Source organism: Mauremys reevesii, linkage group 15 (assembly GCF_016161935.1).
Source record: "Mauremys reevesii isolate NIE-2019 linkage group 15, ASM1616193v1, whole genome shotgun sequence".
NCBI lineage: Eukaryota > Metazoa > Chordata > Testudines > Geoemydidae > Mauremys > Mauremys reevesii.
The window spans coordinates 592729-618228 of record NC_052637.1 but is presented as its reverse complement, the minus strand read 5'-3'; the positions used below and the strand labels follow the sequence as shown (position 1 = coordinate 618228).

The following is a 25500-nucleotide window of genomic DNA, read 5'->3' as shown; positions in this document are numbered from 1 at the left end:
ATTCATCCCATTCCTCATTCCCTCCATCCTCATTCTTGTCCCCACACATCCAATTCCATTGTCTCTCCATTCTCACTCCTGCCCATCAGAGGCTCTGAATGACACAACCCCGCTCCTCCACCCATGAAAGGTGGTGAAATTGCTCCACCTACACAGGAAGTGGTATGACTAAAACAGGAAGTCACACCGTTGGCCCGCCCTCCGCTTCAGTCACCTCCTCCCACCCACCTCCGGTCACAGCTGGTCTCTCCCCAATTCCTGGTTGGCTCCACCTCCCACCCCCAAAGCACATACTGCCCCACTCCCCCCAAAACACAACTAGTCCTGCCTGAAGTACATAAAAATGGCCCCATCTGTAACTAGCTCCAGAACACTTGCAAATGGCCCACCCACCCCTGCAAAGTAGCAATTTGCCTCACTCTCCAAATACTGATTGGCTCCGCCTCAGTCTCAACTGGCTCCATCCCAGTCACAGATTGCCCCACCCTCCGATAGTGATCTGCTCCTCTGCAATTATGACTGGACCCTATCAAGTAATAAAGAGACCCCTCCCCTCCCCAATAAACCCCACCCCCTCCCCCTCCTAAACTACAATCCCCTTAACTCTGACCACCCTGGCAGCATTATTAGGAAGTAAAAATTGGGAAACAAAAGTTCTCCCTTCTGGATGATGCCCCCTAGAAAAAGGATTCAAGAGTTACAAAAAATGCATGTGTGTATGGTGGGGGGTTGGTTTTCTTTGCCACCCCCCACCCATACCCATCTTCAGGAGGGGGTGTGATCTTTAACCTTTGGCTGAAGGTAGGCCAGGTGACCTCTCGGTGGCAATAAAGTCCATGGGGTTTAAAGCATCCCCTGCTGGCTGAAGTGGGAATGGGCTCTCCCAGCATAGTCCAGGTGGTGCAGAGCGTCCCCTGCTGGCTGCAGTGGGAATGGGCTCTCCCAGCACAGTCCAGGTGGTGCAGAGCGTCCCCTGCTGGCTGCAGTGAGAATGGGCTCTCCCAGCACAGTCCAGGTGGTGCAGAGCGTCCCCTGCTGGCTGCAGTGGGAATGGGCTCCCCCAGCACAGTCCAGGTGGTGCAGAGCGTCCCCTGTTGGCTGAAGTGGGAATGGGCTCTCCCAGCACAGTCCAGGTGATGCAGAGTGCCCCCTGCTGGCTGAAGCGGGTTTGTTCCTGAAGGCTCTCTAGATGCTGTTTTTCTGTTGGTCTCATCCCCCCTGCTGGACCTTAGGGGAGCAGTCAAACAGGAGGGTGGCTGCTCTGGCCTAGCCACAGCCAGGGGGACTGGAGCCGACCTCCCTCCAGTCCTTGTTCTTGCTGGGATTTTACTGGAAGACGAAAGAGAAGGGGCCAGTCGGGACCCAGTCGTGGCAGGGCACCTTCTGGATCCGCCCCGTCCCCCCACCATAAGGGGGAGGGGTTCTGCGGGGTTACCGCCTGCAGGATTCATCTGTTAGAAGAGAGAGAAGGGGAAATGAGTAGGGAACGGGAGAGGGGGAAACCCAGCAGGGACAGTCAGGGGCACAGAACCCAGCAGTCCTGGCTTCCAGCCCCACTTCTCTCACCCACTAGACCAGGGGTGGGCAAATGTTTTGGCCCGAGGGCCACAGCGGGATTGTGAAATGGTATGGAGGGCCAGGTAGGGAAGGCTGTGCCTCCCCAAACAGCCTAGCCTCTGCCCCAATCCACCCCCTCCCACTTCCTGCCCCCTGACTGCCCCCCTCAGAACCTCTGACTCATCCAACCCCCCCTGCTCCTTGTCCCCTAACCGCCCCCTCCCGGGGCCACCTGCCCCTAACTGCCCCCCTGGTACCCCACCCCCTATCCAACCCCCCTGCTCCCAGTTCCCTGACTGCCCCAACTCCTATCCACATCCCTGCCCCTGACAGGCCCCCTGGGACTCCTACCCCCTATCTAGCCCCCCTTCCCTGTCCCCTGACCGCCCCTTCCTGGGACCCCTGCCCCTAACCGTCCCCCAGGATCCCACCCCTATCCAACCCCCCCCAACCCCGTTCGGAATGTGGCCCTGCGAACACGGGCGGAGGACTCAGGAGGAGCAGGGGCAGCCGTGCAGCTGGAGAGAAGCAGCGGTTTCCCCTTTAAAGCGCCGCTTCTCTCCGGCCGGCTGCATAGCCGCCCGGTGTCCTCCTGAGTCCTATGGATGTGTTCCCCACGCTCCCGCCACCCACACCACCCACCTGCTCACCTAAGGCTGTGGGTGAGCCTCCCTCCCTGCGCTCCCCTGCCCCCTCCCTGCAGGGGGTGCGCCGGTGCTGAGCTGCCCGGCGGCGCAGTGAGCTGAGGCTGTGGGGGGGGGGCGGGGGGGAACAGCAGGGGAAGGGCTGGGTGCTACCCTCCCCGGCCGGGAGCTCGGGGACCAGGCAGGACAGTTCTGCGGGCCAGATGTGGCCCACGGGCCGTACTTTGCCCATCTCTGCACTAGACCCCTCCCTCCCAGAGCTGGGAGTTGTAAGCCTAGCAGCAGTGCCTGCCTGAGGGATGTTGGAGGAGAGGGAGGGGCATGTGCCTGGCCTTCCTGGGGGAGGGGGGGCAGTGGGGGCTGGGGTAGGGAGCAATTGGTAAGAGCCGTCTGAACTGGAAAGAGCAGGATGCATCTGTCCCCTGCGGGGCTTGCTGGAGGCCAGTGGGCCGACACCCTTGAGCTTCCCCCATCTGGCCACTAGATGGAGCCCCAATGCCCATGGCCGGCAAAGCAAAAGGTTTTCCCACGGGTGGGGAACCGGCAGCAGCTGTTTCATAAGCATTTTCCCAGCATGTTTCATCACCCAAGCCGCTCCCTGCAGCACAGCGCCCCCTGGTGCCATGCGGGGGCATTGGGCCAGCACTGACTGCCAGGGGAGAGTGCCCCCTACTGAGCCCCACACCCTGCTTCCTAAAGCACAGCGCCCCCTAGTGCTCGCCGAGACTCACCCACGATGAGGGATTTGGTCCTGAGCACACCCGGCAGGCCGCGATGGAGAAGCAGCAGCTCCTCCTCTTCCTCGTCGTCCTCCCCGTGGGGGTTGGCACAGGCCGGCGCGTCCGACTCCTCGGGGGGCCCAAACTCCTCCAGCAGGGACCCCTCGGATGGGTACTGGAAGGTGCGCTCCAGCTGACTCTCACTGAACGAGATCTTCAACTGCAGGGGAAGGGGGAGAAGGATCAGACTAACGGGCCCATCTAGCCCGGTATCCCGCCTCTGCCCCCTACCGCACTGGATTAGCTTTATGTCCCCGCCCCGTGTTTAAGTGTGACTCTACAATAACTTATCATTGCCCATGGTCTTAGACCCTGCACCAGTGGGTGAGTCCACAGCACAAAGAGACCCTACAATAACAAACTGGCGGATGGCTCCCCAGCACATCTGAGAGACCCTAAAATAATGATTAGTGTGTTGGGTCCCAACACACTTCTGTAACCTCTGTGCCTATCCTCAGGGCTGAAAGACCCTACAATAACAAACCATGGCACACAGCTGAGACTCTACAATGTCAAACCACTGTCTGCACCCCCAGTGCTGACCTGAGACCCTACAATAGCAAAACAGTGTGTGCATCTTCCATACCAAAAGACCCTATAATAACAAACAGCACCACACAGCCTGAACTCTGACAAGAGACCCTATAACAACACTGCATGCCGATTCCCACTGCTGACTCGACGCCTTACAATAACAAATCTGTGTTCATACCCCCAGTGCTAAAAGACCCTACAATAATAAACCACCACACACAGTCTTAGCAACTACAAGAGACTCTAAAATGACAAACCACAGTGCACATGTCCCCACTGCCATGTGACCCTACAATAACAAACCACAGCACGCAGTCCAGGTAATGCCAAGTGACCCTACAATAACAGACCTCCCAGGCAGCGGCTCTCTATGGACCCTCTGAGGACAGTGTGCCCATGGCAGTCCCACTTTGGCTAAGCCTCTGGTGGAGGGCAGCCAGGAAGCTGCCCCTGCCCGCACCCAAGCTGGGCACAGAGCCCTGGCAGGAGATAAACCCTGCAGGAAATGAGATTAGACATCCCTCCTGCAGAGAAAGAAGATTCCCCAAGGGCAAGAGCATCTACCTTGACCTGCAGCTAGGCTGGGCCACAAATAGCCTAGAGGAAGGAGCAGGGGCCAGGCAGAGATGGGAGGGGGAGCCCTGCATACAGGACTAGGATGCAGCCACCTCTGGGGTGGGGCAGCAGGGGAACAGCCAGACAGCAGCACCACACAGTGGCATAAAGTGGGAGGCGAAGAGTAATCCTGCATCCAATTGTAACCACAGGGCAGGGGATTTCAGGAAGGCAGAATGGATGTGCACTGGGGGGGATCTGGCCAGGACACTGGGGTTCACGCCCCAACTCGGGAGGAAAGCGCCAGGGGAGATTTAATGACTGGGCCTGGTCAGGACTTCAATTTTCTATGCAATCCAAAATTGGCACAGTGCCCCCTAGTGTTGCCCACGGGTATTGGGGTGAGCACCAGCAACAGCGCCACCTACTGACCCCCCACCCTGCTCCCCACAGGACAGCGCCCCCTAGTGCCGCACTGGGGTCTTGGGGCCAGCACCAGCAACAGCGCCACCTACTGAGCCCCCATCCTGCTTCATTCAGGACAGTGCCCCCTAGTGCCGCACTGGGGTTTTGGGGCCAGCACCAGAAACAGCGCCACCTACTGAGCCCCCATCCTGCTTCATGCAGGACAGCGCCCCCTAGTGCCGCACTGGGGTATTGGGGTCAGCACCAACTGTGACAGGACAGTGCCACCTACTGAGCCCCCATCCTGCTCCCCACAGGACAGCGCCCCCTAGTGCTGCACTGGGGTATTGGGAGGCAGCACTGACAGCCCCATCCCAATTTCCAGCAGTAATCCCGGCCACAACCCCTCCTGCTTAGCGTGGTTCTAGTTTTAGCCCAGGCACTCCTCCCCCACTCCGTTTGGTGACATGGGGGGGGTGTATCTTTGATCTTATCTGTTCCCGAATTGGTTCCCATGGGAATTAATCCCCCGCTAATCGCAATTAACTGAAGTCTATTAACGAGCTGGGGGGAGGGGGAGAGGGGTCACGAGGCCAGTCCGGGGGAATTGAGGTTGAGGATCAGGGCCATAACAGCATCATGGATGCTCACTGGACAGGGGCGGCTCTAGGCACCAGCAAACCAAGCTGTTGCCTAGGGCGGCCAAATCTAGGGGGCGGCAGGCTGGGCCGGTGGACCTGCCGCAGTCATGCCTGCGGGAGGTCCACCGGAGCCGCGGACGACCGGACCTGCCGCAGGCATGACTGCGGAGGGGGGCTCGTCCCGCGGCTCGGTTGGACCTCCCGCAGTCATGCCTGCGGCAGGTCCGCTCGTCCCGGGGCTCCGGCGGACCTGCCGCGGGAGCTCAACCGGAGCCGCGGGAAGAGGGGACCCGCCGCGGGACCGAGGAAGGGCGGCGCAGCACACCGCGCTGCCTGGGGCAGCCTAATTTCTAGAGCCGCCCCTGTCACTGGAGGTAGTGAGGGATGGGAGAAGGGCCAGAGGAGAGGTAGAGAGGCAAGTGGAAGGCCAGGGCCAGGCTGAGAGAGGGAACACCAGCATGGAAAAGAAGGGAATGTGAGAGGGGAGATGAAAGATTGAATAGGAAAGACAGGAACCTGGAAATCCAGGAGGGGAGTGACAGCGGCATGGGAGGAAAAGAGGGAGTAAGGCCGTGGGGGAGGGGAGGAGAGGAAAGTCTGGATAGAGAAGAAGAACAGAAGGAGAAAACTGGGGAGTGGAGGAGAGAGAAGCAGAGGAGGGGAAGAGAGGGAATGTGAGACTAACGGGGGTGGAGGGGCAAAGAAAAGAGAAGGAGGTAATCAGGGAGGGAGGCAGAGAAAGGAAGAGGGGAATGAGACAGGAGGAAAAGAGGAATGAAGGACAGAACAGGCAGGATCCAAGAAAAGAACGGAAGGAGAAAATCTGTGAGAGGAAGGAACAGGGGAACGAAACAGAAGAAGGGAGAGAGGAAATGGGGGTGAGGAGTGGATGAACGCGAAGGGTCCAAGAAAGAACAGAATGAGAGAATGGAGGCGCGGGGAACAGTCAGAGTCCTACAGAGACTAAAAAGATAGAAGAGGTGGAGGAGGAGGAGGAGAAATGAAGGGAAAGGGAGGGAAGAGACTGGGCGATGGAACAAAAAAGAGTCAGTGAGAGAAAGAGAGGAGGAAGAAGGGAATGAGAAAAAGGAGAAATGAAAAATGTCTCTCTGCATCTTTCTGCGGCTCCTCCCTTGTGACTCTCACGTCCCCCCGTTTCCCTCCCCAATCTCTGGCTTCATCTCTCCTCCTCAGTCTCTCTCACGCACCCCCATTCTCTCTCCCTGCCCCCCCCATACCCAGCTGCCGGGCCCCACCCCGCCTGTTCCCCCAGCTCTGGAATGTGCCTGAGTCACTCGCTCCGCTGCTTGGCTCCTAAATAAGGAGCGAACAGGCCTGGTTTGGCCGGGAGGGGGAGGGGAGGCCGGGAATCCAGCTGCCATCCAACTCCGCACAGCTGCGCCGGGAGCCTCCCAACTCCACTCCGGTGTCTGGCACCACCTCCATCAGGATGCCTGCTCCTCCTGCCTGCCCCCAGAGCCTAGAAGGGGGGAGCAGAAACCGAACCACACCCCAAGACCCTGAGCTATGACCCTCCAGAAATGGCCTCAAATCTCCAAACTTGTCTCACAACCTTCTGGACTGGGCCCACAGCCCTCCAGAAAGAGCCATGATCCTCCAGACTGGGTCCATGGCCCTCCAGAAACGGCCATGAATCTCCAGACACAACCCAAGACCCTCTAGACTTGGCCCACATCCCTCCAGACTGGATCCCACAGCCCTCCAGAAATCACCCTCTCTCTCTCTTGATGGACTCATGACCCTCCAGAAATGGCCCTGAATATCCAGATATGGCCCACCGACCCTCCATGCCACTATCGCTCTAGATCCATGGGCATCTCCAATGCTTTCTTCAGATCACTTGCCTGGAGGAACCTTCACCCCTGGCTGCCCTCCCCGCAACATCCAGACTCCCTGTTGCTTTCCTCACAGCCCTTTCTCTCTGCCCGAGAGCTGAGGAAGGATAGATGGATAGGCTGGACTCTCGGTGGCCCCTTTGAGCTGTAGCTTGAAGCCCAGGGCACTATCCTACAGGCTCTCCTGAGCTCCAGATCCCATGGAGGGCTGTGTCGGAGAAGGTCTGGTGCCCCTTCCCTGACCAGACCCCTCAATGTCTCTGTGAAGCACAGATCACAGCCCAGAGACTGCTGTGCCAGAGAGAGACTGTCTAGCCTGCTGGGGAGAATAGATGGCAAACACACCAGCTAGATGCCTGGCCACACTATCTATATCCAAGCATCCCTCTAGTCATCCATAGTTCTGTCTATCCATCCATCATTAGCTCTATCCATCTATCCATTGTCAGATCATCGTCGGCTTTATCCGTCCATCCATGGCAAGCTCTTTCTATCTCTCCATCCTCAGCTGCGTCTACATATCCATCCCTCTATCATCAGATCTACCTATATGTATCTGTCTACCCTCAGCTCTATCTATCCATCCGTCATTGGATCTAGCCTCAGCTGTATCCATCCATTCACAGGGGTACCCTTCCATCCCTCCATCATCAGATCTATCTGTCCATCCATCCTCAGCTCCACACATCCATCTATCCATCAACACATCTATCTAAATATCTGTCCTCAACTCCATCCATCCACCCACCCATCATCTATCTATCCATCCATCCTCAGATCTATCTATCTATCTATCTATCTATCTATCTATCTATCTATCTATCTATCTATCTATCTATCTATCTATCTATCTATCCTCAGCTCCACCCATCCACTTGTCTATCCATTATCATCTCTCTCTCTTTCTCCCTATCCTCGGCTCAATCCACCCATCACGAGATCTATCTATAGATCTATCTATCTACCCATCCTCAGCTGTACCTGAGATACAGAGGAAAGACTAGCTGAGGGCAACCTGCCAGGCCAGTGGCCACGCCAGGAATAGAAACCACGGGCCCCGAGTCCCACTCCAGGGCTCTATCCACTAGGAACAGACAGGAGCGCCGCCAGCTTTTTTTGTGCCCTAGGCGGCGGAAGGTCCCACTCCCAAAATGGCACCCCCGACAGAGGCAGCGGAAGGTCCTGCCCCCAAAATACCACCGACAACCAGGGCGGCTGAAGATCCGGCCGCCGCGGTTGCCGCCCCCCAAATGTTAGTGCTCTGGTCGCCTAATGGGTTGCGCCGGCCCTGGGAACAGAACTTCCCCCCTCCCGCCCCGGCCAGAGCCCTAGTCCAGCCTGCATCCCTGTCCCTCTCAGAGACCTGAAGTAAAAGAAGGGAAAAGCAACCCCAGCCTGTCTTAGGTGGCGCTGGAATGGTCCTGGGCAGGGATCCCTGACTGGATTCCCAGCCCGTTATTCCCAAGTGGGGGAGCCATATTTACCCCTTCATCATCTGTTCCAACCAACCCCCCACCATCTCTACTGAGTGGGTGGGGGGTGTAGGAGTCCCTCGCGTCTCCCTCGGCACTAGTCCCCTCCCTCCAGGAGTCCTCAAGCCATTCTCCACTTCTCCGCTGACAGCTCCCATCCCGCTAAGGGAAGCCAGCCCCGGGTTGGGGCGACTGGCTGGCTCAGGGGCGTGGGGAACAGGCAATGGGGCTTTCCCCCTCTAGGGGGCACCGGTTCCAATTGGAGAGGCAGGCTGGGTGCTGTTTCTGTCCCTCAATAGCCCAGGCGGGACCTTTGGGCCCCAGCCAGATCGGAATTAGCTCAGATAAGAGAGGGGCTATTTGGGGAATCGCCTCTAAAGCTCTTATATCAAATGGCATTAACGCAGGCCGGGCTCACGGCGCTGGGGGGCGGCCTGAAGGGCTGGATTTGCAGCTCCACAGTCCTTTGCTTATCCCATAATGTCCACCGAGCGCCCTTTATCCTGTTCTGGCCTGGTTCGTAAGGTGTCAAAGTGGGCAGGAAAGGGTTAATCACATGTGTTTGGTGGGTGGGGAGATGGGACGACTCAGGCACAAGAAAGGGTTGATGGCAAAGCTGGGGATGGGACCCAGGAGTCCTGACTCCCACCCGCCCTCCCCTCCACCGCACTCTAACCACTAGCCCCCTCCCTACTCCCAGAGCTGGGGATGGGATCCAGGAGTGCTGACTACCAATCCCCCCCCCCCCCACACGCATGCTAACCACTAGTCTCCACTCCCCTCCCAGAACTGGGGATGGGGCCCAGGAGTCCTGACTCCCAGCCCCGCCCCCACCAGCTGCTGCTTTCGCTCTGCACTGCAATAACCACTTCCTGAGCGGGTGCAGGCTGCCCGGGGCTTCAGCTGACACAGGCCTCGATCTCCCCGCCCTTTTCCGTCCCACACGCTCCCACACGTTCCCCGCTTCCTGTTTTCGACAGGGCTGCAGCACTGCGGGAAGACAGGGCAGGACTGGCAGCCCCAGGGGCCTCTGGGTAATGCCCAGAGCGGGTGCGGGGCAGCCCAGTTAAGCTCCTCCCATGCAAACACACCTTGTTCCCTGCCAGTGGGCCGCAGCCCTGCCCCTGCAGGGATCACCTCTAGGGGGCAGAGGGGAGTTGGGGCTCTGGGGCCAGTTCAGCCCTCGGTTTCCCTGCTGAGGCTGCCAGCATGGGGGAGGGGTGGGTTGGGATGGGGGCACATGCCCTGCTAGGGGCTGGGCTGAGATCGAACTACTTGTTACATCCGGATGGGAAGGATCAACTCCAGAACCAGTCCCCCTAGAGGGGAAAGGCCCCATGTGTCAGTCCCCACCCCCTGGGGCCGGATGGGAGCTGGCGCCCCCTAAAGGGGAAAGGCCCCGTGTCTCAGTCCCCACCCCTGGGGCCGGATGGGAGCTGGCGTCCCCTAGAGGGGAAAGGCCCCATGTGTCAGTCCCCACCCCCTGGGGCCGGATGGGAGCCAGCGCCCCCTAGAGGGGAAAGGCCCCATGTGTCAGTCCCCACCCCCTGGGGCCGGATGGGAGCCAGCGCCCCCTAGAGGGGAAAGGCCCCGTGTCTCAGGCCCCGCCCCCTGGGGCCGGATGGGAGCCGGCGCCCCCTAGAGGGGAAAGACCCCGTGTCTCAGTCCCTGCAGCCAAGCGTCCATGATTATGAGGGCGAAATGAAGCCAGGATCCATGCAGGGTGCATGGCTCTAGGCCGGGAGCTGGGGCTGGGTGGGGGTGAGGGGGCGCCAGCAGCCACTCTTGGGAAGCCTTGGAGTGGGATTATAGGGGCAACAGCTCTGGGGGAAGATGAAGGGTTAAAGTGCCCCCCCCAACAGTGACCATGGCAACCTCGTCAACGCTGACCTCAGTGCTTTTAATGACTTCCTCTGGAAAAACCTGCTGGTGGCTTCTGCCAATGGGAGGCCGGCTGGGCCTGGTCCCCTCCCCCATCACACCCCTTCCTTCCCCCCGACATTCCTTGCCCATTCATACTCCTTCCTTCTCCCACTTTTACCCCTGCACACCCAACCCCCCCTGCGAATCAGCATCCTGCAGGCGTTGCTCTGTGGTCCTGGCCTCTACATCCAGGGTGAGCCTAGGGCTGCAGCGCTGGGCTGGGACCCAGCTCAGACCTCGTCCCTGGGTCCTTCTGCATGGACAGCGGCTTCCCCTTTCCCCCATATGCACAGACAGACTGTCTGCGGCTGTGTCTCTCTCTCTCACACAGTCTCTGGGGGCTTGTGTCTTCCGCTCAGGCACATGTTTGCTTTTTCCTTTCTCTCTCTCTGTCTTGCACTCCTCTCTCAGAGCTGGGGATAGAACCCAGGAGTCCTGACTCCCAGCCCCCCCTGCTCTAACCCACTAGACCCCACTCCTCTCTCAGAGCCAGGGATAGAACCCAGGAGTCCTGACTCCCAGCCCCCCCTGCTCTAACCCACTAGACCCCACTCCTCTCTCAGAGCCAGGGATAGAACCCAGGAGTCCTGACTCCCAGCCCCCGCTGCTTTAACCCACTAGACCCCACTCCTCTCTCAGAGCCAGGGATAGAACCCAGGAGTCCTGACTCACAGCCCCCCTGCTTTAACCCACTAGACTCCCCCTCCCCTCCCAGAGCTGGGGATAGAACCCAGGAGTCCTGACTCACAGCCCCCCTGCTTTAACCCACTAGACCCCCACCTCCCTGAGTTGGGGAAAGAACCCAGGAGTCCTGCCTGCCATCCTCCCCCTTCTCTAACTCCTCGGGAAGTGACCCTCCCTCACCAGAGGCAGCTGCATTTCAGCAGGCAGGAGAGGCTGTAGGCAGGCGGGGAGATGACGCCCAAATGAGAATGTGCCCCAGAGCCCTGTCTGAGTGACTCTCCAGCTCTGAGCTCAGCAGGGAGGGATCCCAGCCCTGGCATCCCCTGCACACTCACCCCACCCATGCCCCCCTCCCCCAGCTCTCGGCAATTGGCAGGAGCACGCCAAGAGAGGCAGGCAAGGCCCTGGAGCTAGACAGGAGCAGCCCCAGACTCCACACTATGGGGACAGGAGCAAGGCCCGTGTCCCCATGCCTGAGCCACAGTCACTGACCAGGGCTATGGGCCTCCATGAGAATGGGGAACAGGGGGTGGCAGGGGCTTTGGTCGTGAATGAGCTATTGGGGGGTGGGGGTGGTGCAGTCCAGGAAAGAAAGAACACAGATAGATGGATGGTTAGAGAAATATTGTGGGAGAGAAGGGGTGGATGAACAGATAGGTAGATTTATATAGAGTGAATTGAAATCTCTTACAGTCCTCTAGTTCAGCTCTAGCCACTAGACCCCACTCCCCTCCCACAGCCAGAAATAGAACCCAGGAGTCCTGGCTCCCAGCCCCGCCCCACCTCAATCCACTAGACCCCACTCCCCTCCTAGAGCTGAGGACAGAACCCAGGAGTCCTGGCTCCCATCCCACCCACCCCCAGCTCTAACCCACTTGACCCCATGTCCCTCACAGAGCTGGGGATACCCCACTCCCCCAATCCGCCCCATCACACCCCTCTTAGCCTGCCCTCTTCCCCATCCGAGATGTGTCACCACATTGCCCCTTAGCCTATCTGAGCTGGCTGGAGGGATCCCCATGGCCAGACTCTGAGCTGCTAGCCCTAGTGGTCTCCCCTCACCCCGCCAGGTCTCCGCTGAGTGCATGGCCCTCAGCAGCTGATGTCAGCAGGGCTTCCTCTGCTGGGCGGAGTGAGGGCTCAGCCTCAGGGCAGAGAGCAAGGGAGGGAGAGACAAAGCAAGCAAGCGAGCTGGCTCCATCTCTCCGGGCTGAAGGGCCCCTGCCTGCGTGGGAGGGATAAGAAGGGCGGAGATCCCAGCCGCCCGGCTGCTCCAGACCCTCCGGAAGATAAAGAGCCGTTTGTGGTGAAAGGTCTGTTTGTGATGAAAAACCGAAGCAGGAATCTGCCCTCAAGGGGGTCACGAAAGGACCATGCAGAGGGATGGCGCCAGGCCTGAGGCAGAGGACGCTTAGCCTGGGGACGGCAACCTGACCTGGCTCAGTACAGGTGCTGGAAGGTCCTAGAGCGATAGGCGCCCCAGCTGTGTTCTAGAGTGGCAGGGATCCCACAATCCCATGGTCTAGAGCTGCAACTCGTCCCCCTTTGCTGCATGCTAGAGCAACAGGCCCCTCCACTGTGCTCCACCGTGCTAGCTCCCATGCTCTAGAGTGACAGCCCCCAGTCCTATGTTCCAGAGCTTTAACTCTCCGCCCAATCACCGCATGCCAGAGAAACAGCGCCCTCCACTATATTCCAGAGCAATGGCCTGCCCCTCTCATGTTCTAGAGATGCAGGCTGCCATCCTTCCAGGACCAGACACCTCCAAAGCTTTCTAGAGCAACAGCTACTACATTATAGAGCGACAGACCCTCTCTACGTTCCAGAGTGACATCAACAGCATTCTAGAGTGGCAGCCTGCCCCCGCCACATGTTCTGAAGCTGCAACTCGCTATCTGTTCAAGGCATTCTAGAGCAAGCCCCCTCCTCCACTGCACCCCAGGAGGACACATACTGCGTTCTTGAGTGCTCAGCTACCTTGTCTCATGTTCTAGAGCTTCCACTCTGATTTAGAGCAACAAGCCCCTCCAATACAACAGGCCCTGCATTCGAGGCCAACAATTACCTCCAAAGCATTCTAGAGCGGCACATGCAGCTGTCTTCTAGAACATCACAGCCTGTGTTCAAGAACAGTTGTTGCCGCTGGAGTAGCAATCACCGCTGTGTTCCGGCACGGTTTTGTAGAGTAATTAGCCACTGAGATATTCTGGAGCATCAGTCACCACACACTTCTAGAGTAACACTAGGTGTTCTAGAACAACCGTTGCCAGAGTATTCTAGAGCTACGGATAAGGCCCTGGTGCTGAAAGTGCCAGTACTGAGCTCCATTGCAGGGTTGTGGCTGGTCACAGCAGTCTAGAGTGAAAACCACGAGAGCATTCTAGAGTAACACTCCCCACCGTATTCTGTAACAGCCCCTGCAGTAATGCAGCACAACAGGATGCTGGAGCCATAAACACCGAGGCCCAGACCCTGTAAATGGAGGTCGCTCCGTCTAAGTCAGTGTAGGAAATGGAGCCCAGGATTCTAGAGCAGACCAGCATCGGGGGGTGCTAGACTAGAGCATTAAAGAGCCAAGGCAACACGGGGCATGGGAGCGGGGAAGTGTGTGGGGGATTATCTTGGCTTGGTCACCATAGGGGCCCCCACCCCTAGAGCATTTGGGTTTGTGGTAATGAGTCTTTGCCATTGATGCTGAAAGGGGAAAGGTCGGGTGTTAGATAAAGAAACAAACACATATGGGGATGAGATAGAGAGATGGATGATAAGGGGACTGGATGGGCAGAGGGGGATGTATGGGGACTGGATGGATGGAGGGGGATGTATGGGGATTGGATGATGCCTATAGGGGATGGATGGATGGATGGATGCATTAGAGAGAGGGATAGACAGATGCATACAGTGATTAGATGGATAGATAGTTGCGTATGTGGATTCAAGAGAGAGAGAGAAAGAGAAAGTGAGAGACATGAGCACAGGGAGATGGATGATATACAGACAGACTAGCTAAAATACTATCCTATTTTGAAAACATATAATGACTACTTTAGAGCAAAGCAGTATTTATCTGGCAAGCATTACCATAGAGAGTACTGTAGTCATTTAATACTACTGTCATCTGATACCGTAGACTACACTCAATTTGGTCTCAGTATTGTTGAGTACTTACCATACAACACTGTAATATTTTAACAATAGAGACCTATTACTTTCCCACCCTTCAAGTACTTTAAAGTATTTTTTTAAAGTAATGTCTATGCAATACAGAAAACATTTAACAGTATTTTGATCTATTCACTGGAACACCAAAACATTCGGAAGCACTTACTATAGAATACTGCAGTATTTTAACAGTATCTTGACATCACCCTGTAGGATATTCTAGCGCTTTGCAGTAATTTGGGACATTACTGCAGTAATTTAACAGTCTATTTATCTAGAATACCTGGTGCTTACAGAGGTAAGGTGGGAGAGGTAATATATTTTATTGGACCAACGTCTGTTGGTGAGAGAGACAAATTAGACCAATACAAAATATTACCTCATCCACCTTGTCCCTCTAATATCCTGGGACTGACCTGGCTACAACAACGCTGCTGCTTTTACAGTGATTTAATGCAATGCTATAGTAATTTAACAGCACCATTTTACTCTAGAACAGGGCTAGGCAACCTATGGCACAGGTGCCGAAGGCGGCACGCGAGCTGATTTTCAGTGGCACTCACACTGCCCAGGTCCTGGCCATCCATCTGGAGGGCTCTGCATTTTAATTTAATTTTAAATGAAGCTTCTTAAACATTTTAAAAACCTTATTTACTTTACATACAACAATAGTTTAGTTATATATTATAGACTTATCGAAAGAGACCTTCTGAAAATGTTAAAATGTATCACTGGCACGCGAAACCTTAAATTAGAGTGAATAAATGAAACTCGGCGCAGCACTTCTGAAAGGTTGCCGACCCCTGATCTAGAATTTTACTGTATTTACTATGGAACAGTAAAATAATTTAGCCGTATTGTCATCTGTTACTCTGCAATACTCTAGTATTTTGCAGTAATGTTGAGTAACTCCACAGCAACTTAACAATACTGTGTTGTTACTCTAGCACTCTGTAGTAATTTGAGCAATACTGCAGCAATTGAACCATCGTGCGGCTTATCACTGTAGAATACTCTTGTCCTTTATTATATTTACTGTATAATATGGTGATTTGGCAATGCTGTAACCTGTTACTCCAAAGTACTCCAGTATTTTTAAGTAATTTTGAGCAATGCGCCAGAAATTTAACAGTAGTGTGATGTTATTATTCTCGAGTAATCTAGTAGTTTGCAGGGACTTTGCGCAATGGTGCATCTAACGTTATTATAGCCCCTTGCTTTGGTATTTAATGTATTCACTATAGAATACCAGAGTAATGTAATTGTATTGTGATCTGTTACTCTCGAGTACTCTAATAGTCTGCAGTATGTTTGAGCTGCAATCCAACAGTACTATAGCCCCTTACTCTAAAATGTTACCATATTTACTATATAATACCAGTAATTTTAAAAATAATTTAAAAGTAGTGTGATCTGTTACCCTCAAGTACTGTAGTAGCCTGTAGTCATTTTGAGCAGTCTAAGGAATTATGGCCCATTACCCTAGTATTTTTACTGTATGATACTACCACACTAGACCCCCTATTTCTCACATACTATATTTATTTCCTAGATAATACCAGTACAAGATGGCATGATGTTCTGTTCCTCTCAAATACTCTAGTACTTCAAAGCAGTTACTCCAGGATCCTTACGTTGTTTTCTTTAATGAGCATTATGGGGTAGAAAGATTTTTCTAGCTGCCTCCTTGGGCTCTGTAGCCAGTGCCAGTGGGGCTGCCCTCCCGGCACAGGTTCATAGCACCAGGGGGCATTTTTAGTGCCAGGAAGCTGGGCAGAGACTCTGGCTGCAAAAATGCCGTTGACGTTCAGCCACAAAGTTTAGCCAGGGATGCCTCTTGCCTAGCGACTGTCCCTGCTAAATGATCCCCTTATGAGGCAAAGAACAGACCAGCCACTGTGCGCACCAGAGCCGCATCTGGCCAAGGGCAACCCCAGACCCCGGCATGGGTCACATGTGTGAAAAGGCTTTTGTGGATCACCCCGTTCCCTTCCGGTGCCCCCCTCCCAACCTGGCCGCTGCCACTGGGTCCCTAGCCCGGCACTGGCAGGGATCCCCAGTGAGAGGGAAAGAGGGGGCTTAAAGGCCTGTCCAGCCCTCAGCCTCTCTACTGAGGCTGCCAGCGACTTTCGGCCAACAGGGAAGCGGGCTGGGGCCGAACAAACTCATTTCACATTGGGGCTGTGGAATGGGAGTGACAGGGCAGGGCTGGATCCCAGCCTGGCATCTCTAGAGGGGAGAGGCCCCATGAGCCATTCCCCATATCTCTGAGCCAGCCAATCCCCAACCCTGCGTCCAGATCAGAGCCAGTGCTCCACAAGAGGGGAAGGGCCCCATATCCCATTCCTCTCCCTCCCCAAGTCAGCCAGTGCCCTTGCCCAGGTCCCATCGGGGCGGCAAGCTGCAGGGGGCGCTCTGCTGGGACCGTGAGGGCAGCAGGCAGGCTGCCTTCGGTGGCTTGCCTGCGGAGGGTCCGCTGGTCCCGCGGCTTTGGCTTGCCTGCCGGGACCAGCGGACCCTCCGCAGGCAAGCCGCCAAAGGCAGCCTACCTGTCGTGCTTGGGGCGGCAAAATGCCTAGAGCTGCCCCTGGGTCCCATATCCTATTCCCCCCAGCCCTCATAAGCCAGCTACAAACTCAAGCCAGGTTACTCCAAAAGGAGCTGGCTGGCTCAGAGGGGTGGGGAATGGGATACGGGGCCTTTCCCCTCTAGGGGGCGCCATCTCCCATCCAAACCTGGAGGAATTGGCATCAACCACCCTATTTCCACAGTCCATCCCCCGCCTTTCCTGCTCTAGCTCCATAAGAACAGGGTGGAGAAGTTCCTGGACCACACCCTTGCGGATCCCTTGACAAACCCGGCCTCCACCACGTGCCCTATATCCCTGGCCCACGAGGGCCAGAGACGCTGCCCAATGGAAGCTGGGCCCGGGCGGGAGGTCAGAGGTCAACCATGGCTAACAGCCCCACGCCTGGGGTTGGCGTCCCCACACTGAGCCCTGTGTTAGGCATCTGAAGGAGGAGGAGAAGGAATGAGGGGAGGAGAGACAGTGGTAGATGAAAAGAGGGAGGGGAAAGCAGGAGAGAAGCAAAAGAAAGAGAGAATGAAGAAAAGGGTGAACGAATGAGCAGAGGAGAGAGAAAGAAAGAGGTTGAATGCAAGAGCGCAAAAAAAAGAAAGACTAAAAAGGGAAAGAATGAGAGATGCTGAGGCCGAGAAAGAATGAAACAGGCGAGAGAGGGCACGAATGAAAGGGAAAAAGAGAGGGAGGGAAAGAAAGAAAGAGTGAAAGAAAGGATAAAAATGGCAAGAGGAGGGAGAGTGAAAAGTGAGAGCATGAAGCAGAGAAAACGAAAGAGAGCGGGGAACGGAGGAACGCAAGAGGGCGAGCGAAGGAGGGAGTGAGGAGCGCGCCGGTACCTTTTTGCGGTGGGGGTCGTTCTTGGCCAGGCAGGATTTCGATAGGGACAAGTAGCCCCCAATCACCTGGATCTCCTCTGCCGTGGGGTAGCGCTTCTTCAGTGGGGCGTTGGCCGCCTTCTCGAGCGCCGCGGGACCCCCCTCGCCCGCCACGCCGTTCTCCACGGCCGGCACCGGCGCCTTGCGGGGATTGATGGTGATGGTGTTGCCGCTCCGGCGCTGCACGGCCGGGTGGGGCAGGGCGGAGGGGCCCCCCAGCTCCCGGGGCCCCCAGCCCCCGCGCCTCATGGCCTCCCCCTCGGCCGGCTCCTCGGCGCTGGCCGGGAGGGGAAGCTGCTCGCGGCTGGGGGAGGAGGAGGAGGAAGTGGAGGCCGGAGTAGCGGCAGCCTTTGGAGGAGAAGTGCTGGTTTCCTGCCGAACCTCACCGGGGTCTGGGGGAGGGGAGGCGGCCGCCCGGCGCGGCACCACCACGAAGGAGTTGCGTGAATGGAGACGCAGGCTGGCCACGGCTTTGGCCTGGGCCTCGGCATCCAATATGGTGTCAACGGGCAGGCCTGAGGATGAGGCGTCTCCATTGTCCCCCCTGCCACCCCTGTCCAGAGAGGTGACGTCTCTGCCCAGCAGGCCTGGTATCACCGCACCCGAGCCACTGCCACCACCGTCACGCCTCTCCGGTGAGGCGGCTTCTCTGGCTTGTAGGCCCGGCCCCACTGCCAATGCACTGCCACCAGGCCTGGCTCCCCTCTCCGGTGAGGCGGCTTCTCTGACTTGTAGGCCCGGCCCCACCGCCAATGCACCGCCACCAGGCCTGGCTCCCCTCTCCGGTGAGGCAGTTTCTCTGCCTCGTGGTCCTGGCGCCATGGCACTGCCATCACCCCTAGTTCCCCTCTCTGGCGAGGCGGCCTCCGTGCCTTGCGGCCCTGGCGTCAAGGCCAATGTGCTTCCACAGTGCCAGGCTCCCCTGTCCGGTGAATTGGCCTCACTGCTCCGAGGACCCGGCACCACCGTGCCAGGGCTGCCGCCATCACGCCTGGCTCCCCGCTCTGGCGAGGCGGCCTCCCTGCCCCATGCTTTGCTGGTGGGCGAGCGCCGCGGAGGGCTCTCTGGCCAGGCCTCAGACCTGGCTTCGAACTGGCTGCGGTAGGAAGCCACGGTGAAGGGAGGTGGCGAGGGGGCCAGGCCTGGCAGGTCGCGGGGAGGGCTGGGTGTGCCACTACGGTGCTGGGCTGAGCCAGGCGGTTTCCTTGCTGCCAGGGGGCGTTCGTAGGAGCCATCGGCAAGGTTCTCGGTGCTGAGGGACCTGAGTGGACGCGGGGGTGGGTCCTCCTGGCCGAAGCGGCTTAGCAGCTTGCTGACACGCCCGCGGCGTTGCTCCGGGAGCCCCGGCCGGCAATCGGCCTCGCCGCGGCTTTGGCCGAAGGAGTTGAGGTCTTCCACGCTGCGGCTGAGGGCCGACTTGACGATGAAGACTTCGCCGGCCCGGATCTCGGTCACGCTCCCACCGCGCCGGGCCAGCAGCTCGTTCAGGGATTCCACGCTGCCGGATTTGGCCTCCCCCTGCCACTCGGCCCTCGGCGGTGCCGCTCCCGGCACCGACTCAATGATGATGACGTTGTCGGCCCGTAGGGTCCTCACCCCAGCGCGCTGGCCGTACAGCTCCATCAACTGCTTGGCCTTGGCGCCAGCTGGCTCGGCCTCCGGCGCCGCCGTCTCCTTGCGCCTCTTCTCCAGCTGGATGAAGGGGTTCTGGTGCACCGGGCCAATCTTCTCCTGCAGCACGGTGCTCTCCTCCTGGCCCATCCCGGGGCCGGGCGGCCCCGCCACAGCCGAGGGGGGCCCTGCTCCGCCGCCACTGCCCTCCGTGTCCGAGAAGGAGGCACCGGAGCCCTGTTTGGCCCGGCGGCGTTCGATGATCTCCCGCTTCCAGGCTGGCATCTTGGCCATGCGGTCCTGCTGCTCCCGCTCTCTGCGCTGCGCCTCTTGCTCTTCCTTCCGTTTCCTCTCCAGCAGCTGCAGCTTCCACTCCGGCAGGGCTGGCAATGGAGCTGACGCCATCCTCGCCCCGGGGCTGTGGGGGGCAGGGAGGGAAGTGGGGACGGGGGCAAGGGGGGGCAGGGACGGAGGGATGGAGGATAGTTTGAGAGGATGAAAGGGAGAGATAAAGAAAGTGTCAGGGATGGAGGAAGAGGGGGAATGGAGGGAGAGTTTAAGAGGATGAAAGGGAGGGATAGAGAGTGTGTCAGGGAAGGAGGGATGGCAGAAGAGGGGGAATGGAGGCAGAGTTTAAGAGGAAGAAAAGGAGGGATTGAGAGTGTGTCAGGGAAGGATGGTTGGAAGAAGGGGGGAATGGAGGGGGAGTTTAAGAGGATGAAAGGGAGGGATAGAGAGAGTGTCAGGGAAGGAGGGATGGCAGAAGAGGGGGAATGGAGGCAGAGTTTAAGAGGAAGAAAAGGAGGGATTGAGAGTGTGTCAGGGAAGGATGGTTGGAAGAAGAGGGGGAATGGAGGGAGAGTTTAAGAGGATGAAAAGGAGGGATTGAGAGAGTGTCAGGGAAGGAGGGATGGAAGAAGAGGAGGGAGGAGGAATGGAGGCAGAGTTTAAGAGGATGAAAGGGAGGGATAGAGAGTGTGTCAAGGAAGGAGGGATGGAAGAAGAGGGGGAATGGAGGGAGAGTTTAAGAGGATGAAAAGGAGGGATTGAGAGAGTGTCAGGGAAGGAAGGAGAGTTTAAGAGGAGGAGGAGGAGCGAGAGAAAGGGGCAGAAATGGAGGAATGGTTTACGAGGAGGAATGTAAGGCCGGAGGAAGGGAGGGATAGAGAGTCGGGGAAGGAGGACGAGCGGGAAGGAAGGAGAGCGAAAGAATGGAAGAAGGAGAGAGGGGTTGAGGAAAGAAGGAATGAGGAAGTGGGAGAAAGGAGGGATGGAGAGAGAGCTGGGGGAGGTGGGAGAGGCAGGGAAGGAGGGATAGCGGAGCCGGCAGAGGAATCGAGGGGCTCCCTGCTCTCCCCCGCCCCTGCTCTGGAGGAAGAGAAAGAAAAAAAAGAAAAGAAAAGATGAAAAAAATCCCGAAAGTTCCGCCTGTGTCAGCCTGGCGATTTCCGGAGGGGGCGGGCACTGCTCACCCCACCCGCCCTTCTGACAGCCCCGCACGCGGCTGGGAATCCCGGACCCCCGTGGGACCCAGGAGTCCGGGGAGGGGGAAGGGACAGCTCAGCCTGGGTGGGCAATGGAACCCAGGCGTCCGGGTGGGGGAGGGAGTCCGGGGAATGGGGAGTGAGGGGAATGGTTCGAATTGGGTGGAAGGGGGAACCCAGGAGTCCGGGGGAAAAACCAGGAGTCCGGGAGGATGGCTTAGGTTTGGTGGACAATGGAACCCAGGAGTCCGGGCGGGGGACGGTAAATCTTGGAGGGAAGAGAGAGATATTACCCCAGAGAGAGATCAAATCTTGGTGGCTCAGAGGAACCCAGGTGTCCAGGCACAGCCGGGTGCGTCGGGAGGGGTTTTTTTTGGTGGGGGTGGATGGAAATTACCCTGGACTCCAAACCTCGATGGCTCAGGCTAGCGGGCTATGGGACCCAGGCGTCCGGATGGGGGAGGGGGCGGGAATGAAGCCTGTCACTCAGCATAGGGAGGGGGAGAATAATTACCCCGGAGGAAAGTAGCGGAACCCAGGCGTCCGGGCGGCGAAAAGGCGGCTCCTTTCGGCGCGGGAGGGTCCGAATTCTCCGCGGGCTCCGCAGAACCCAGGCGTCCGGGCGAGGCGTGGGGGGAGGGGAAGGTTCCAAACCGCCTTTTGTCAGCGACGATCCAGCGCCGTGGGGACCCAGGCGTCCGGGCAAAGAGATCTCAGGCTCCTATTGTCAGAGACGCATGGGGAGGGGGAGGGTTAGAAATCTCGGTAGGACCCAGGCGTCCGGGCAAGGAGCTCGCAGGCTCCTATTGTCAGCGGCTGATTGGGAGGGGGGGGATCAGTGGGACCCCGGCATTCGGGCAAGGATCACAGTGTGTGTGTGTGGCGGGGGGGAGATCGACACCTCGGAGGGACCCAGGCGTCCGGGGGAATTTCCCGGCTCTCAGCGGCGGCTTCTCACGGCCCCATGCGGCTCCCCTCCCCCCGTCTGGCGGCGCCCTCCCCCGAGCCTTTCCGCGGGGGGCGGGGGGCCGGTCCGCTGCCCCGCTGGGGGGGCCGGCCCGGGGAAGCGCTGGCAGGAGGCAGCGGGGCCCCAGAGAGAAATCGCCGCTGGCCCAGCCGCTGAGCCGCCAGCAGAGCCGTAATCCCCGCCCGGCTCATCCCCCCAAAGCCTGGGAGAGGAGAGAGGAGGGGCGGGGGAGAGATGGGGGGGTCTTTGTGTATAAACAGAAGGGGACGAGGACACAATGCGAGGGGAGGGGCTTTGGTAGCAGAGTGCGGGGGGGTTGGAGGGTGTGTGTGTGGGAGGAGGGTCGGATCTGGACAGATGGGGGAAGGGGAGGTTATGGGATTGGGGCGGGATCTCAGGAGAGGGGGCATTGAGGGAGTCTGGGGGGAAGGGTTGGGGTCAGGCGGTCGGGGTTGGGTCTGGGGTGGGGGGGTCAGGAGGTGGGGCTGGGATGGGAGGTGGGGAGGTTCTTTGTGGGGACCTCCCAGGCTCTCTAGAGGCACAGTTTAGGGGCAGGCTTTGATCTGGGGGGTGTCCACCTATTTGCATGGGGCTATCGGGGTGGGGACACAATGATTTGAGGATTTCGGCTTGGCCCCCAGAACCTCTGAGCACGCAGGGGATTGCAAGCAATTACTCAGTGAATCTAGGGGTACAGATAGTTGCAAGTGGGGGCTTTTGGGGGGCAGAGTTTGGGCTGCCAGGGTTTGGGGGTGCAGGATTGCAGCAAATCGGGGTGCAGCCTTGTTCAAGTCTCAGAAGCTGCTGGCTCCAGTCTGGGCTCCCCGCACACTCCCAGTCCTGGCCCACCCAGCACCACCTAATCCCTCTCCAATCCCTCTCCAGAACTAGGCTCTTCCAGCCTGAGCTCCCAGGGGGTTGTTATTGTAGGGTCTCCTCCGCTCTGGGGCTGGGTGGGCCTGTTGGTTATTGCAGGACAGCTGGCGAGCACTAGGACGACACGTGGCAGTTTGTTTTTGTGGGGCCCCTGGCATTCACAAGGGCAGTGCAGGAAGATTGGTTCTTGTAGGGTTTCCTGTGGCTGTTTGCTGATTTGTTGTTGTAGGGTAACTAACAAACACTGGCGCTGCTGTGCCGACCAGTTTGTTATTGTAGGGTCTCTCAGGCATACCGGGGGTTGCTCATTATTCTTGGCTCACCCGCTAGCCCTGGGAAGGACACTGGTTTATTTTGGTAGGGTCGCTCATCACCTAGAGTGATTTTTAATACACCACCGCCCCCTGGTGGTCTGTTCGAGGGACTGCCCCTTCAGGTTCCCTTCCCTGGGTTCCTCCATAGACAGCCCCAAGGGCTCGGTGGCTGAACGGGGACAACGAGAGGCAGGAGCCACCCTCTCTAGGTGAGGCGAAGGGCGCCTCTTTCAAGAGAACCCACACACAGCAAGTCAGCTGTGTAAACCGAATAACCCCAAGGCCCTTCCACTGGGATGCAGCCACCTCTGGGGTGAGGCAGCTGGGGAACAGCCTCGCAGCGACGCTGCATGGGGCTCACTCCCCCAGCGCTGAGGTGCAGCCACCTCTGGGGTGGGGCAGGCGAGGAGCAGCACCCAGCGGAGCTGCACCCCACTGTAGGAGGGGCCTCCTGGGGCCAGTGAGCGTTGCAAAGCGCGGTGGAGTTTAGGGCTAGGGACTAGAATAAGCTGCGTGGGAATTAGGCCGGGACAACGGGGTTACCACCCCACCTCTTGGGGAAAGGACCAAGGGAGCCTTTGCCAACTTCCTCCAGCACAGCGCCCCCTGGTGCTGCACTGGGGCATTGGGGCCAGCGCTGAGTGCCAGGGGCCAGTGCCCCTTTTCAAGCCCCCCATCCTGCTCCCTGCAGCACCTTGCTCTGGCGCTAGCCCCGCCTGACCCTTCAGGATCAGACAAGAGCCCCCCCCCAGCTGTCTGCGCCCTCTAAGCCAGCAGGAATGCATGACGCACACATGCCGGTAGACCTATGTCATAGCTGCAGCCCCCTGCATCGGCCCTTGGAACACGGGCTGGATTCTCCCCAGACAGCCCAGCATCCAGCCCCCTGCCGGCCTCGCTAGGAGCAACCTTGGGGTGCAGCCGTCAGCCCCCCCGGCTCCTAGGGGGGATGGAAGCATCGCCATAGAGCAGGGGGTTCAAATCTGTTTTTCCTTTGCGACCCCCCTAAAACATTTAAAATGGTGTGTGGACCCCCTTAGAAAGCTTAAATATAGTCTGCGGAACCCCAGGGGTCCGTTGAAAACCACGGTCATATAGCAACACTGCTTCTCTAATGCAGAGATGCAACACAATGGCCAGTGCGCCTGTACCAACACCACCCCCTGGTGGTGAGACACTGAAATGCTATGGCTAGTGTGCCTGTATCAACACTGCCCCCTTGTGGTGAGACAGTGAAATGCTACGGTTAGTGTTCCTGTACCGACACTGCCCCTGGTGGTGAGACAGTGAAATGCTATGGCTAGTGCGCCTGTATCAACACCTCCCCCTAGTGGTAACACAGTGAAATGCTATGGCTAGTGTTCCTGTACCAACACTGCCCCCTAGTGGTAACACAGTGACTATGGCTAGTGCGCCTGTACCAACACCACCCCCTGGTGGTGAGACAGTGAAATGCTATGGCTAGTGCGCCTGTATCAACACCTCCCCCTAGTGGTAACACAGTGAAATGCTATGGCTAGTGTTCCTGTACCAACACTGCCCCCTAGTGGTAACACAGTGACTATGGCTAGTGCGCCTGTATCAACACCGCCCTCTAGTGGTGAGACAGTGAAATGCTACGGTTAGTGTTCCTGTACCAACACTGCCCCCTAGTGGTAACACAGTGACTATGGCTAGTGCGCCTGTATCAACACCGCCCTCTAGTGGTGAGACAGTGAAATGCTACGGTTAGTGTTCCTGTACCAACACTGCCCCCTAGTGGTAACACAGTGACTATGGCTAGTGCGCCTGTATCAACACCGCCCTCTAGTGGTGAGACAGTGAAATGCTTCGGTTAGTGTTCCTGTACCAACACTGCCCCCTAGTGGTAACACAGTGAAATGCTACTGTTAGTGTGCCTGTACCAACACTGCCCCTAGTGGTGAGACAGTGAAATGCTACGGCTAGTGTACCTGTACCGACACTGCCCCCTAGTGGTGAGACTGTGAAATGCTATGGCTAGTGCGCCTGTATCAACACCGCCCCCTGGTGGTGAGACAGTGAAATGCTACGGCTAGTGTGCCTGTACCAACACTGCTCTCTACTGGAGAGATGTGGTATAATGAAATGACTAGTGTGCACCTAGCACACTGCCCCCTGCTGGGGAAATGTAATGCAATGCCATGGCGAGGGTGCATGTACCAACACCACCCCCTAACAGGGAGCATCATAACTGCTTGCTTGTCCGTCATAGGCTCTTGTCCATTTGCAAAGTAGTGATTCTTTTCCTTTAGCTGCAGGATGGTGTTTCTGAAGGAGGAGGAGCAGTTCTCTTCCCTGCACTGCCAAGCTCCCACCAGCCAAGAGGAGAAGCATGAATATAATAGGGCGCCTCAGACTTGTTACAGCACTGTCTGTTTCACAGTTAGGGACACAGAGGCAAAAGACAAGTGACTCACCCTGTCAAGTGGAAAGAGGCTGAACTGGGAAAGGAACCCAGGAATCCTGACTCCCAGCCCTCCCCTTGCTCTAACCACTAGACATCCTCCCCTCGTCTCCCAGATCTGGGGTAGAACCCAAGAGTCCTGGCTCCAAGAC

At 57.7% G+C, this 25500-nt stretch overlaps 1 protein-coding gene across 1 annotated transcript; it reads right to left on the bottom strand.

The window, feature by feature from the left end:
- Window positions 1–582: 582 nt before the first annotated feature.
- On the bottom strand, window positions 583–21940 carry PPP1R18 (protein phosphatase 1 regulatory subunit 18). Its single transcript, XM_039501578.1, has 4 exons — window positions 21281–21940; window positions 17633–20650; window positions 2933–3140; window positions 583–1451 (listed from the first exon to the last, which is right to left on the bottom strand). The coding sequence occupies exons 2-4, from the start codon at window positions 19685–19687 to the stop codon at window positions 1432–1434; spliced, it is 2283 nt and encodes a 760-aa protein (XP_039357512.1). The 5' UTR covers window positions 19688–20650; window positions 21281–21940; the 3' UTR covers window positions 583–1431.
- Window positions 21941–25500: the final 3560 nt, after the last annotated feature.